This window comes from Lepus europaeus, chromosome 8 (assembly GCF_033115175.1).
Source record: "Lepus europaeus isolate LE1 chromosome 8, mLepTim1.pri, whole genome shotgun sequence".
NCBI lineage: Eukaryota > Metazoa > Chordata > Mammalia > Lagomorpha > Leporidae > Lepus > Lepus europaeus.
The window spans coordinates 12,002,156-12,015,134 of record NC_084834.1 but is presented as its reverse complement, the minus strand read 5'-3'; the positions used below and the strand labels follow the sequence as shown (position 1 = coordinate 12,015,134).

General features: G+C 50.4%; 1 protein-coding gene across 1 annotated transcript in view; it reads left to right on the top strand.

Annotated features, from left to right (window-relative positions):
• PIWIL2 (piwi like RNA-mediated gene silencing 2) overlaps positions 1-12,489 on the top strand; it is a 93,638-nt gene extending 81,149 nt beyond the window's left edge. The window contains exons 20-22 of the mRNA XM_062199017.1: positions 9,994-10,247; positions 11,649-11,756; positions 12,333-12,489. Coding sequence (XP_062055001.1) covers positions 9,994-10,247; positions 11,649-11,756; positions 12,333-12,489 — 519 coding nt within the window. The remainder of the gene's footprint in view (positions 1-9,993; positions 10,248-11,648; positions 11,757-12,332) is intronic.
• The last annotated feature ends 490 nt before the right edge of the window (positions 12,490-12,979 follow it).

Below are 12,979 nucleotides of genomic sequence, written 5' to 3'. Positions count from 1 at the left end.
TTGTTCCTGTCCCTAGTCCTCGAGGGCCGTGGGCTCCAGGGAAGACCTGGCATTGTGTTGGTGACCATTGGACTAGGTGTCTGGGTCTACCCTTGTCTATGGAGAAGGCTTTCAGGGACCGACTGCTCCTTCTTAGTAGCATGGCCTAGTTCATTCTGTCCATCACAGCAGTTGTGAATCTGGGTCAGATCTGGGTTGGTCACCTTACCGGTCTGAAGCAGTGACAACATACCAGTAGCAGACTTGTGGCACACTGCGGCTCAGGATGCCACCTATTGCTGATCCGGCAGAACCGTCCGTAGGCTTACAGAAAGTGAGCAGTTTGCTTGGGTTCTGGAAGGACAGTCCCAAAGCCAGATTGGAAAGACTGGAAAAGACACCTAACCCTGCACAGTACATGACACAGTATGCCAGCAGGCATCAAGGCCTTCCAGAGAACTGTGACCTCACCTGGCAAAACAAGGTGCTAGAAGCCAGCGGCTAGCAACGGACATTTGCCAAGTCTAGGATGGAAATCCAAAGCAGCCTTCTTAAAGGAAACTCAACAAGCTTAAAGAGAGCACAGAGAAACAACTTAATACTGTAGTAGACTTAAAAGAGAGATGGAGGAAAACATTTTTAAAAGATTTATTTATTTTGTTAGATCGAGATCCTGCATCTGCTGATTCGCTCTCCAGATGGCCGGACTGGGCCAGGCCAAAGCCAGGAGCCCAGAACTTCATCCGGGTCTCCCACATGGGTGGTAGGGGCCCAAGTACTTGTGCCACCCTCCGCTGCTTCCCCAGGGCACGGTAGCAGGGAGCCTGGACTCAGACTGGTGCTCTGATAGGGGACGCCAGTGCCACAGGCAGTGGGTCAGCCTGCTGTGCCGTGCCAGCCCAGTGAAGACTGTTTAAGTCAGGGCGGACCTGGGGCAGCGGTGAGGCTGCCGTGTGCTGCGCCCACATCCCATTCACCGCGATTCCACCTTCCTGCTACTGTGCACTCCGGGAGGCACTAGCCTCCGGGTGGTGACTTGGATTGAGTTCCTGACTCCTGTCTGCAGCCTGGCCCAGCCCTAGCATTTGGGGAGTGAACCAGTGGATGGGAAATTTCTGTCTCACTTTCAAATTAATAAAAAAAATTTTAAGTGTATTTATAAAAGCAGAAATCCTTGGAACTTAAAAATATATTGAATGCAATTAAAAGTGACTCAGAAGGCATCAATAGCAGAATAGATCAAACAGAATAAAGAGTCAATTGAATTTAAACAGACTATTCAAAAACACACAGGTGTAGGAGAAAAAGAGCCAAAAAAGCGTATGGGAATTTTGGAACAACATTAAAAGAGCACATATATGAGTTAATCAGATACAGGAGGGAGTTAAGGATGCCAGAGGGGTAGAAAGCAGATTCAGAGAGGCATTGGAGAACTTTCCAGGCCTCGGGGAAGGGCGGAGGTCCCCAGGCAGATTGAACTCCACCAGCCCCACCTCAGAGCTTCCTGTCCTCAAGCTCTCCAGAGTTGAAGGATTCGCAGTGCCACCGGAGAAAGGCAGCACACATAAGAGCATTCAGTTTGCAGACTTGTTGGCAGCAACCTCATAGGCCAGGAGGGAATGGGATGAGCACTGAAGGGAAAAGACCAGAATGCTGGGCCTATGAAAGCTGTCCTTTGGACACACAGGGAGCGAGTCCAGACAGCGGCCAGCGTTGTGGCACAGTGGGTTAAGCCACTGCCTGAGATGTCGGCATTCCACATGAATGAACCAGTGGGTGGAAAATACCTCTCTCTTTCTCTCTCCTCTCTCCCTCTGTCTCTCTCTCTGTAACTCTGCCTTTCAGATGAATAAGTAAATCTTAAAAAGATGAAAAACACATTCCAAAACAAAAGCTGAATTTATCACTACCAGACCTGCCTTGGAAAAAAAATGCTAAGAGAAATTCTTCAAACTGAAAGATGCAAATGAATAAGAATAAAATATCAGAAGGTTGAAAACTCACTGGTAAGAGTACTACACACACAAATTCAGAGTGCTGTGCAGTTAGAAACATGGTGTGTGAACCATTCATCTCTTTAGTGTGAAGACTGAAAAACAAAACAAAAGTAGCTAGCGTCATTAAACAGACCTTCTATGGGGCAGGTGTTTGCCTAGTGGTTAAGTGGTCAGTTGGCACGCCTGGGTCCCGTATTGGAGGACTGACTGTGCAGTCCTGGCTCCAGCTCTGGAGTCCAACTTCCTGCTAATGCAGATCCTGGAAGCCAGCAGGTGAAGGCTCGAGTGTTTAGGTCACTGTCGACAGTGTGGGACACTGGGTTGAGTCCCCTACTTGGGTTCCTCACTTTGGCCTGGCCCACCCCAGCCTTTATGGCGTTTACACAGTGAACCAGTGATGGGTGTTCTCTTGTCTGTCTCTCTCTGCCTCACCAAAAAAGAGGCATTATATAATTTTACAATCACAGCAAGAATTTCAAAAGTGGGGAGAAAGGAAGTGCAAGAGTAGAATTTTTGTTAAAGATTTCTTTGTAATCCATCTTAGGTTGCTGTCATTTCAAAATAACTTGTTAACCAAAAGATGTTTTTTATGAGGTTCATGGCAACGATAAAACAAAAATCTGTAATAGACTTACGTAAAATAATAAGAAGTCAAAGCTGCTAGAGAGGGGGCCAGTGCTGTAGTGAAGTAGGCTAAGCCTCTGCCTGCAGTGCTGGTATCTCACATGGGTGCCGATTCAAGTCCCAGCTGTTCCTCTCCAACCCAGCTCCCTGCTAATGCGCCTTGGGAAGCAGCAGAAGGTGGCCCAAGTGGTTGGGCCCCTGCACCCACGTGGGAGACCCAGAAGAGCCTCCTGGCTCCTGGCTTCAGCCTAGCCCAGCCTCAGCTGTTGCAGCCATTTGGTGGAGTGAACCAGCAGATGGAAGACCTCCCTCTCTCCCCTCTCCATATATATATATATATATATATATATATATATATATATATATATACACACACACACACACACACATACATATACATATGTATACATATACATATATACACACACACATATATGTATGTATATACATACATACATACTCCAGTACAGTAATTGCAGGGGACTTTAACATACCACTTTCAGCACTGGATAGGTCATCCAGACAGCAAATCAAGAAAGCAGCCGCTGAGGTAAACTGCTCCCTGGGACAGTTGGACTTCACAGACATCATAGAACATTCCATCCAACAGCTACAGAGATGACTCTTCTCAGCAACCCCCGGGCCTTCTCCAGGATCACGCCATAGCTCCCAAAACAAATCTCAGTAAATTTTAAGAAATAGAAGCAACCTTGAGAGTGTTTTTTATTTTGCCCACAATGCAGTAAAACTAGGAAATAATAATAACTTGATGGAGGGATAAACAGATTAACCCTATGAGCTTGCAATGCTAGTGCTTGATATATACCCAAGAGAACTGAAAACAAATGTCCACACAGACACTTGTATACAGATGTTCAAAGCACCATTGTCTCCAAAAATGGAGACAGTCCAAATGCCCATGAATTGATGAATAGACAAAATGTGATTATGTCTGTGCTGTGGAGTGAACAACTGAGATGTAGTACAACGTAGATGAGTTGTGAACACATCATGCTAAGTGAACGTAGGTCCAAGAGATTGTGTATTACAGTTTTATTGTCCAGTAGAGGCCACTCCACAGACAGAAGGTACAGTAGTGGTTCCAGGAGTGTGTGGAGGAGGCAGTGGGGACTGACTGCTAGCTGTGTTCTGGTTAGATTCTGGGAGCGGGCATCCCATGCAGGAGTCCTTGTTCACGGCCCCGCTGCTCCACTTCCAGTCCAGCTTCCTGCTGTGTTTCCTGGGAGCAGCAGAGGATGGCCCAAGTGGCGTTTTACCCACAGCACCAATACCTGCCCCTTAACGTCCACTTTAACAGGCTGAGTTTTACAGCGTGTCAGGTGACGTCTCAGTCACGCTGTGGACTCGGCGAACATCGCTGGGGAGGATGGCTTCACAGGCTCGGCTGATTCCCCGGCCCCCACCTGTCTCTGAGAGGAGGGTGCTCTTACAGGCTGCCTGGCTTTTCCGCTTGTCGCGAGTCCCTCAGAGGTCCTCAGGACTCTTGGTCTGATATCTGAATCATCCCAGGCAACCTTAAGCTCACATAGGACTTTTCTTTATTATCTGTATTTAGAGTTGTATCTAGAAGTCCAGCAATTCTCAGAATGTGGGTCCAAGGACCCCTTTAGCATCTCATGTATTTTTGAGGACTGTGTGAGCCTATGTCAATAATGAATCACATTAGAAGTTAAAATTTTCACTGTTTATTAATTTCCTTAAAAATAATAGTTTCTCTCTCTTCCCTTCCCTCTCCCCTTCTTCTCCCCCTCTCTCCCCTCTCCCTCTCTCTATCCCTTTCAAATAAATAGATCTTAAATGGTGGTGGTAGTAGAGTGGCCAGTCTTATGGCATAGCTAGTTAAGCCACCACTTGTGGTGCCAGCATCCCATGTAAAAGTGTTGGATTTAGGTCCTGGCTGCTCAGCTTCCAATCCAGCTCCCTGCTAATGCAGCTGAGAAAGAAACAGAAGATGTCCCAAGCGCTTGGATCCCCACCACCCCAAATGGGAGTCATGGATGGAGTTCCTTGCTCCTGGCTTCAGCCTGGCCCAGACCTACCTGTTGTGGCCATTTGGGGAGTGAGCCAGCCAATGGAAGATACCTGTATTTCTTTCTGATTCTCGCTCTGTCATTCTGCCTTCAGATGTGTAAAAAAATCTTTAAACAAAAAAACAGTGAACTTAGTGTATGTTAATATAGAGACCATTTTTAATTAAAAAGTTTTGATGAGAATGGTGCTGTTGTTTGTTATTTTGCAAAAAATTAAGCCAAATGCCTTTAGTGACTAGTTAATAAAAATTGGATAAATATTCTTCCACATTTAACCTGCCGTGATGCCATGCATCATTTACTCTCTGGAAAATCCTGTCATGTGTATGTGAAAGAATGAAAGGGAGAAGGCAAGGGAGATACTGCTAGAATGATGGAAGGAATTTTGCTCTTGTGGAGTTTGTGACAATGTCTTTAGGACCCCTTTGGGGCAGGGGCTGGGATGGGTCTCCCCAGAGTATGCAGTGGGAATCACTGCTCCAGCTCACGACACACACGGAGCTCCTGGACCACGTGTCCAGTTGCCCACTTGGCTGCCCTGCGTCTGGGGGATGCTCATACCCAGCTTGTAACTCTGAATGTCAGTGCTTCCTCCCATTTAGGTGTGAAAATCAAAACAGTACGTCCTTGACAGCTGCGTCTGCCTTGTCTTCCATGGAGCATTAGTGACCATGTGTGATTTGATCCATCGGCCTGGGATTTAAGAATATTGACCTCTGGGGGCCGGCGCTATGGCGTAGTAGGCTAAGCCTCCGCCTCCAACATCCTATGTGGATGATGGTCCAAGTCCAGGCTAGCTCCCTGCTAGTGGCCTGGGAAAGCAGTGGAAGATGCCCCAAGTCCTTGGCCCCTACCCACCCACTTGGGAAACCTGGAGGAAGCTCCTGGATCCTGGCTTCGGATTGGCCCAGTTCTGGCAGGTGGGGCCATTTGGGGAGTGAACCAACAGACGGAGACCTTTCTTGCTGTCTCCCTCTCTCTGTCTATAAGACCACCTCTCAAATAAATAAATAAAAATCTTAAGAAAGAAAGAATGTTGGGCCGGCGCCGTGGCTCAACAGGCTAATCCTCCGCCTTGCGGCGCCGGCACACCGGGTTCTAGTCCCAGTTGGGGTGCCGGATTCTGTCCCGGTTGCTCCTCTTCCAGGCCAGCTCTCTGTTGTGGCCCGGGAGTGCAGTGGAGGATGGCCCAAGTGCTTGGCCCTGCACCCCATGGGAGACCAGGAGAAGCACCTGGCTCCTGGCTTCGGATGCGGCGGCCATTGGAGGGTAAACCAACGGCAAAGGAAGACCTTTCTCTCTGTCTCTCTCTCTCACTGTTCACTCTGCCTGTCAAAAAAAAAAAAAAAAAAGAATGTTGACTTCAGCTCTGGTTATTTCAGTCTCTGATGCTGTTTCCTGGGAGTTAGATGAGACTGGCGTCTGGCCCTGGAGCAGGGGGGAAGTGGGCCAAGGTTTTGCCTTTGACATTGGATTATCCAGGCACCCGGGAGCATGTGAGACTGTGTTGATTCTTGTTCAGTTTCAGCCTCACTTCTTGGCAGAAATGGGAGGAGGTTTGGTGGAGGGTTACCTTAAGCAAATGATTATTGTTTTGGGGGCTCTTCCAGACTCCAGTCTGCCTTTCCGGCCCCCACCGTTGCTAGTAGTTTGGCCTCTTTCTGACCTGGTACCGTTTCTCAGTGCTCGGGCCTCTCCTCTAGCGTTGGCCCTGGGGAGCTTCAGAGGTTCACTGCTGCCCTGGGAAAGCTCCTCTCTCCTGTCTTGCACTGGCGTGTCTGCAGTAGTTCCACTGATGTGTGTGATTTTTGTTTTATTTTAATGATCTTACCCTGGAAATGAAGATTTTCTGTCTGTCTGAACATCTTAAACTGGAGGTGATCTCTTAATCTCGATTCTTACGCTTAGTTTATTCTGCAGTTTGTTGCCAGAGTAATGTTTCTGAAGTAGGACCGATGGATGATACAGGTTGAGCGCTGTTGATTTCCTAACCCGTCTAAGCATCATTTAGATCTCTGCTCCTCCCACGCCTGGATTTCCTTTATCCTTGTTTGCCACCCAACTTGTGGCCTCGTTCTTCCATGGCACCGTTTCTTCACCAGAAAATTAATCCCTTCCACTCCTCCATTCCCACAGCAGTTTAACTCCTTTATGGTGGTATTTTAACTTTTTTTTAAAGAATGGAAGAGTTATTTAGAGAATGAGGAAGAGATCTTCCACCTGCTGGTTTACTCCCCAAATGGCCACAGTGGCTGGGGTGAACCAGGCCAAAGCTTGGAGCCTGGAACTCCCATCTGGGTCTCCCATGTGGGTGCAGTGGCCCAGGGACTTGAATTGTCTCCTGCTGGCTGTCCCAGACACTTCAGCAGGGAGTTGGGTTGGAAGTGGAGCAGCTGAGACTTGAACCGGTGCCCATGTGGATTGCCGACTTGCAGCCAGCAGCTTAACCTGCTGCCCCACAAACACCTACCCCCGTGTGTTGTTTGCGAAGGGTGTTTACAGATCTGTCTCCCTAGTTCTAACTTGAGTTCCCTGAGGATTTGTATAGTATCGAAATCATGCTTTGTTTCTGAGACAGGTGCGCAGCTCTTACCAGGTCAGCATCAAGTGTGTGTTCCGTGAACCAATGGAGCCACACAGGAAGACCTCTCAGCACTGGCTGCTCTCCAGGAGTTTGCTACCTTACCGTTGTTATCTGCAGAGCGCTGAAGTGGTTTTAGAACACATCCTTAGCACTTACGTCTGGATCTTGTGGTTCGTCTTGCTTAAGCCTTTTTGTGAAGTGAAGTGGACTGGATGACCCAGAAAATCAAACCCTGGATTATTTTTAGTTTTCTACTCCTTGGTACCTGGAGCCATGTCTTTTGTGTTCTGCTGGAAGCTCTCATAAGGCCTGATGTAGTGCCTCGCCCTCAGTATCTGGTTAGCACATGTCAGAGAAGGGGGTGATGTCCGTGACTGTTCGGACAGATTTAATTTCTGTTTTTCATTCCATTAATTTCATTATAGCTCTGCTCTGTGCTTCAGAATATCTGTAGTTCCCTGATCAAGCCCTGTTTCAACTTTGTATACGGTTTTTTAGTTGTATGAAAATATATGGGTGGTATATATAATTTTACTTTATCCCCCTTAGCCGTGATACAAAGGTGAAGAGATCATTTTTCTCCATTTTTTCAGCTGGGGAAACGGAGTCTCCAAGGTCAGAGTTAGGAGCTTAGGTCTCCAAGGTCATAGTTAAGGAGCCATGGAGTCAGACTCGGTTCTAGTTCTTCTGACTGGATCCACTGCACTGTTTCCTCCTCTGTAAAATGTGCCTTCCAGACCTGAACATGTGGTTCAGAGCTGTCGGTTAGGGGTCTACGAGAAAGTGTGTGTGAGTGTGCAGGAGGGAAACCGAGAGATCTGGGGAGCTCAGTGCTGGGGGGAGGCGGAGCCCGTGGGAGAGGGCCCCGAGTGGGGCTGGCTCCGGAGGAAGTGCTGCCACTCAAAGACCGAGCCCCAGTGCTGCTCCTCCAGACTGAGAGCATGGAGGACCACGTGGCTGCGTCGTCTGCGTGTTCTTGGCTTCCTGCGGGGCTTCTCACCTGAGGGCAGCTTTGTCCTTCCAGCGGGAAAGGTCTAGAGACATTTCTGGCCGGAACTGTGAGCCTGCCATTGGCGTTCAGTGTAGACCATGGGCGCTGCTGTCCGTGGTGTCACGAGCACAGGACAGCTCCCAGCCCAGGAGTTACCTGCCCAGTAGTGCCCCAACATGCAGGAGTTACCTGCCCAGATGCCCCATGCTGAGGGCAAGCAGCCCTTCACTGGGGCAGGACGCCTGAGCCAGCAGTCGCAGCAGACTGTGTCGTAGTGGAGGCAGGGGACCCTCAAGGGCTGTGACGCCCAAAATGTGCAGCGGTGCCTAGACATGGCGAAACATAGAAAGTAGGGCAGTGAGTTCAGTCTCAAGGCTGTGGAGATGAATTACGTGTTTGGAAATGTAGGCCTTGAAGACTCAGGAGAGAAGGGGGCCTTTGTGAGAGATTTGGAACGGTGAATGTCAAGTTCAAGAAGATTCCAGGTATTTATTCCTAAGAAGGTTCTTTGAAATAAAATTTTCCTATCGGCGGGCGCCGCGGCTCACTAGGCTAATCCTTCGCCTTGAGGCGCCGGCACACCGGGTTCTAGTCCCGGTTGGGGCACCGATCCTGTCCCGGTTGCCCCTCTTCCAGGCCAGCCCTCTGCTGTGGCCAGGGAGTGCAGTGGAGGATGGCCCAAGTACTTGGGTCCTGCACCCCATGGGAGACCAGGAGAAGTACCTGGCTCCTGCCAACGGATCAGCGTGGTGCGCCGGCCGCAGCACGCTACCGCGGCAGCCATTGGAGGGTGAACCAACGGCAAAAGGAAGACCTTTCTCTCTGTCTCTCTCTCACTGTCCACTCTGCCTGTCAAAAATAAAAAAAAATTAAAAAAAATTTTCCTATCAGTAACATAAGAATACTATGTACATATTTAATTCATACTGAAACTTAAAGCATACTGTAAGTTTTTGAGGGAAATTGTGAACAAAAACCTAGAATGAACCACATTCACATAGAATCAAAACAGTGTTTTTTCTTTTCATTTTTATTTGCAAGGTAGAGGGAGAAAGACGGGGAGAGGTCTTTTATCTGCTGGCTCGCTCCCCATTTGCCTTCGACAGCCAGGCCAAAGCCAGGAGCCCGGAGTTCTATCTCGGCTCCCCATGCGTGTGCCGGGGACCCGACTGCTTGAGCCCTCGGCTGCTGCACATGAGCAGGAAAACAGATCAGCAGCAGAGTATCCAGGACTTAGGCCAGGCACTCTGACACAGGCTGTGGGCCTCCACGCCACGGCTGAACCCACGCACCACGGCGCCCACCCCCACACCGTGTCTTAACCACTGTGCCCAACACCCACCCCCAAAACTAAAGAACCCAAAGAGCTGGTAAGGGAACTTCCCCTGTCAAAAGTAACTGAACCTACCCTAGTACCGTGGTGAGATGTTAGCATTTCCCTAACACCTGTCTTGTTCTTTGCCTGAGCAGTTACTAGCGTTAAATCCAGGCAGAAGGAAGATGGTTCAGCCTGTCATTCGACCACCACCCCTAACTTTGTCCACGCTGTCTGAGGGGAGCTGTGGCGCTGTGACTCATGCTTGCCTGCTTTGTTTCACAACACCTTGCTGCACCAGGCCTGTTTTAAACCAGGCTAGAAACGCTTAGAGGCTTTTCCCCTGCTCTTCAGACACTGAAGCGTTGGGGCAAGCTGCTGCGTCTCCAGGTCGTGCGATCGGAGCTCAGCCCGGGGCCCCGGGAGGCTGTTCACGGACAGTGTCGTTTCAGGTGAACCACTGCCTGCCGGAGAAGATCGTGGTGTACCGCGATGGGGTGTCTGACGGGCAGCTGAAGACCGTTGCCAACTACGAGATTCCTCAGCTGCAGAAGTGCTTTGAGGCTTTCGAGAATTACCAGCCCAAGATGGTGGTGTTCGTGGTGCAGAAGAAAATCAGCACGAACCTGTACCTGGCCGCGGCCGAGCACTTCGTCACGCCCGCCCCTGGCACTGTGGTCGACCACACGATCACCAGCTGCGAGTGGTGAGTGGGCGGAGAGCAGGCGTCTGAGGAAGGCCGCGTTTGGGTGCTCCTCTGGGGAGGTTGCCTGGAGGTGTGGAGTGCCATCTCCGAGGTCCTACTGGTGAACAAGCAAGTCTTTAAAAAGCTGCTTCAGAACAACAACCACCACAACGGCTTCACGTCTTACGTACCAAGTACGGAACACGGTGCTCTCCTGAGATAGTGCGGGCTTACCCTTCTACAGGCAGAGGAGGAAGTTTCTGCCGCTACTTTTTAAAGGTGTCAGGACTCTTTTTTATTTATTTGAAAGGCAGGGACAGAGAGAACTTCCATCTTGGGGTTCACTCCCCAGATGCCGGCAACAGCCGGTGCTGGGCAAGGCCAAAGCTGGGCTTGGGAATTCCGTGCAGTCTCCCAAGTCAGTGGCAGGGAACCAGTGATCCGAGCCATCACCTGCTGCCTCCTGGGTGTACAGTCGCGGAGAGCTAGAATAAGAAGTGGAGCCGGGACTTGAAACCAGCGCTCTGATACAGGATGTAGGCGTCCCAAGTACCGTGTGCACCGCTATGCCAAAGGCCCAGCACCATTCTTTTTCTTTTCCTTTTTCAAATGTATTCATTTATGTTGAAAATCAGCGTTACATAGAGGGAGAGAGAAAGAGAGGTCTTCCATCTGCTGGCCATCCAAATGGCCACAACGGCTGGGGCTGGGCTAGGCCTAAGCCAGGAGCCAGGAGCTTCACCTGGGTCTCCCACGTGGGTGCAGGGCCCAAGGACATGGGCCGTCTTTTGCTGCTTTCTCAGGTGTATTAGCAGGGAGTTGGATTGGAACTGCAGCAGCTGGGACTTGAACTGACACCAGGATGGGTTTCCAGCATCATAGGTGACAGCCCCCCAGCCACCATTCTTAAATAGTCTGTTGAATGAAGTGGCCTGATTTTTTTTTTTTTTTTTGACAGAGTTAGAGAGAGACAGAGAGAAAGGTCTTCCTTCTGTTGGTTCACCCCTCAATGGACGCTACGGCCGGCGCACTGCGCCGATCCAAAGCCAGGAGCCAGGCACTTCCTCCTGATCTCCCTTGCGGGTGCAGGGCCCAAGCACTTGGGCCATCCTCCACTGCCTTTCTGGGCCACAGCAGAGAGCTGGCCTGGAAGAGGAGCAACCGGGACAGGATCCGTAGCCCCAGTCGGGACTAGAACCCGGGGTGCCGGCGCCACAGGCGGAGGATTAGCTTAGTGAGCTACAGTGCTGGCCAAAGTGACCTGATTTTTGACCTTGGTTTGGTCTTTTGGTTTGACGTGTCCTTGGTCTACTCACTTGACCTCTCTGAGCTCAGCAAAGGAACTAGAATGACCTCTCAGACTTGTGTAGCTCTGTCTGTGTGCGTTGACCATATCGCTAATTTGCACTTTTTCCTGGCTAGGGTGGACTTCTACCTTCTGGCCCACCATGTGCGGCAGGGCTGTGGCATTCCTACACATTACGTCTGCGTGCTCAACACTGCGAACCTGAGCCCTGACCACATGCAGAGGTGAGTTGATGAGTAAGTCACTCCTTGTCGCTTGGAGGTAATTCTGGCAGCTGGCTGAGGTGAGGCACTGCCTGCCCCGGTGACGACACTGACTTTTCATCCCTCTCACAAGAGTGGTGTCTCGCTGCGGAACGGTTGGTTAGCCTGGTCTTGCGGTGAGATCACTTAAGAACTCTCAGAGACTCTGACGCCAGGCTGCACCCCCATGCGCCGGTCACTGGTGTTTTAGGAGGCTGCTCCGGTGATGAGAGCTACAGCTGCCCCGGAGCTGCACAACCCCTGATGTCACTCTGCCAGGGGCTCACCCTTCTGCAGCCTTTTATTGTAGACGAAAAAGACTTTTTGTGTTATTTTCCTTGTTTGGACATAGAGGTAGGGAAACGCCTCAAGGGAGTTCACCCAGGTCCTCTGCCTCTGAACAGCGCGGTAGGAGCTATTGCACTTAGCAGTAGCGTACATTCCTCGATGCCCCGGCTGCGGGAGCCGGCTGCAGTGTCACCCTCCCCGAAGGCAGTAAGCATTTCCCAGATTGACGGCAGAGGGTGATAAGGATCATGTCTTCTTCTTGGCCTACAGGTTGACGTTCAAACTGTGCCACATGTACTGGAATTGGCCCGGCACCATCCGAGTCCCAGCTCCTTGCAAATATGCCCACAAGCTAGCCTTCCTGTCTGGGCAGATCCTGCACCATGAGCCGGCCATCCAGCTGTGTGAGAACCTGTTCTTCCTGTGACTGCACGCTGGGTCTCGGCTGGTCGGAAGAGATCTGGCTTCTGAACTCAGCTTGACTCTTGCAGAACCCACAGAGATTCAAGTGGAGTTTTGTGTTGGCGTTTTCCCTTTCTCCAACCCTGTAGAATAAGCTTTCTTTTGTTCTTTTAAACCTGGTGTCACCAGAAGGCAAGTTTCTTTCTAAGTCTCAGCTAGAAATTTCCTTGTGTCCTTTGTCGGGCAAAGGGCAGTAGTCCTGCCTCGCAGATGGAGTGAGCAAATACAGGGGAACCATTAAGAACCCTCCAGGCCGGCCTGAGCTGTCGAAGCCTGCACAAGCGGCCGTGGCACCCGTAAGCTGTGCTCACTAAGCCATTCCCATTTCTGGCGCCAGAGGCGAGAATAGATGAAGTCATTGCAAGTTTCTTAGCGCACAGAGGCACTGGATTCGGGCAGCTTGGAGCAGCAATGGAAAGGCCTGGGGAGCAGATTCCCGGCCCCGCTGCACAGAG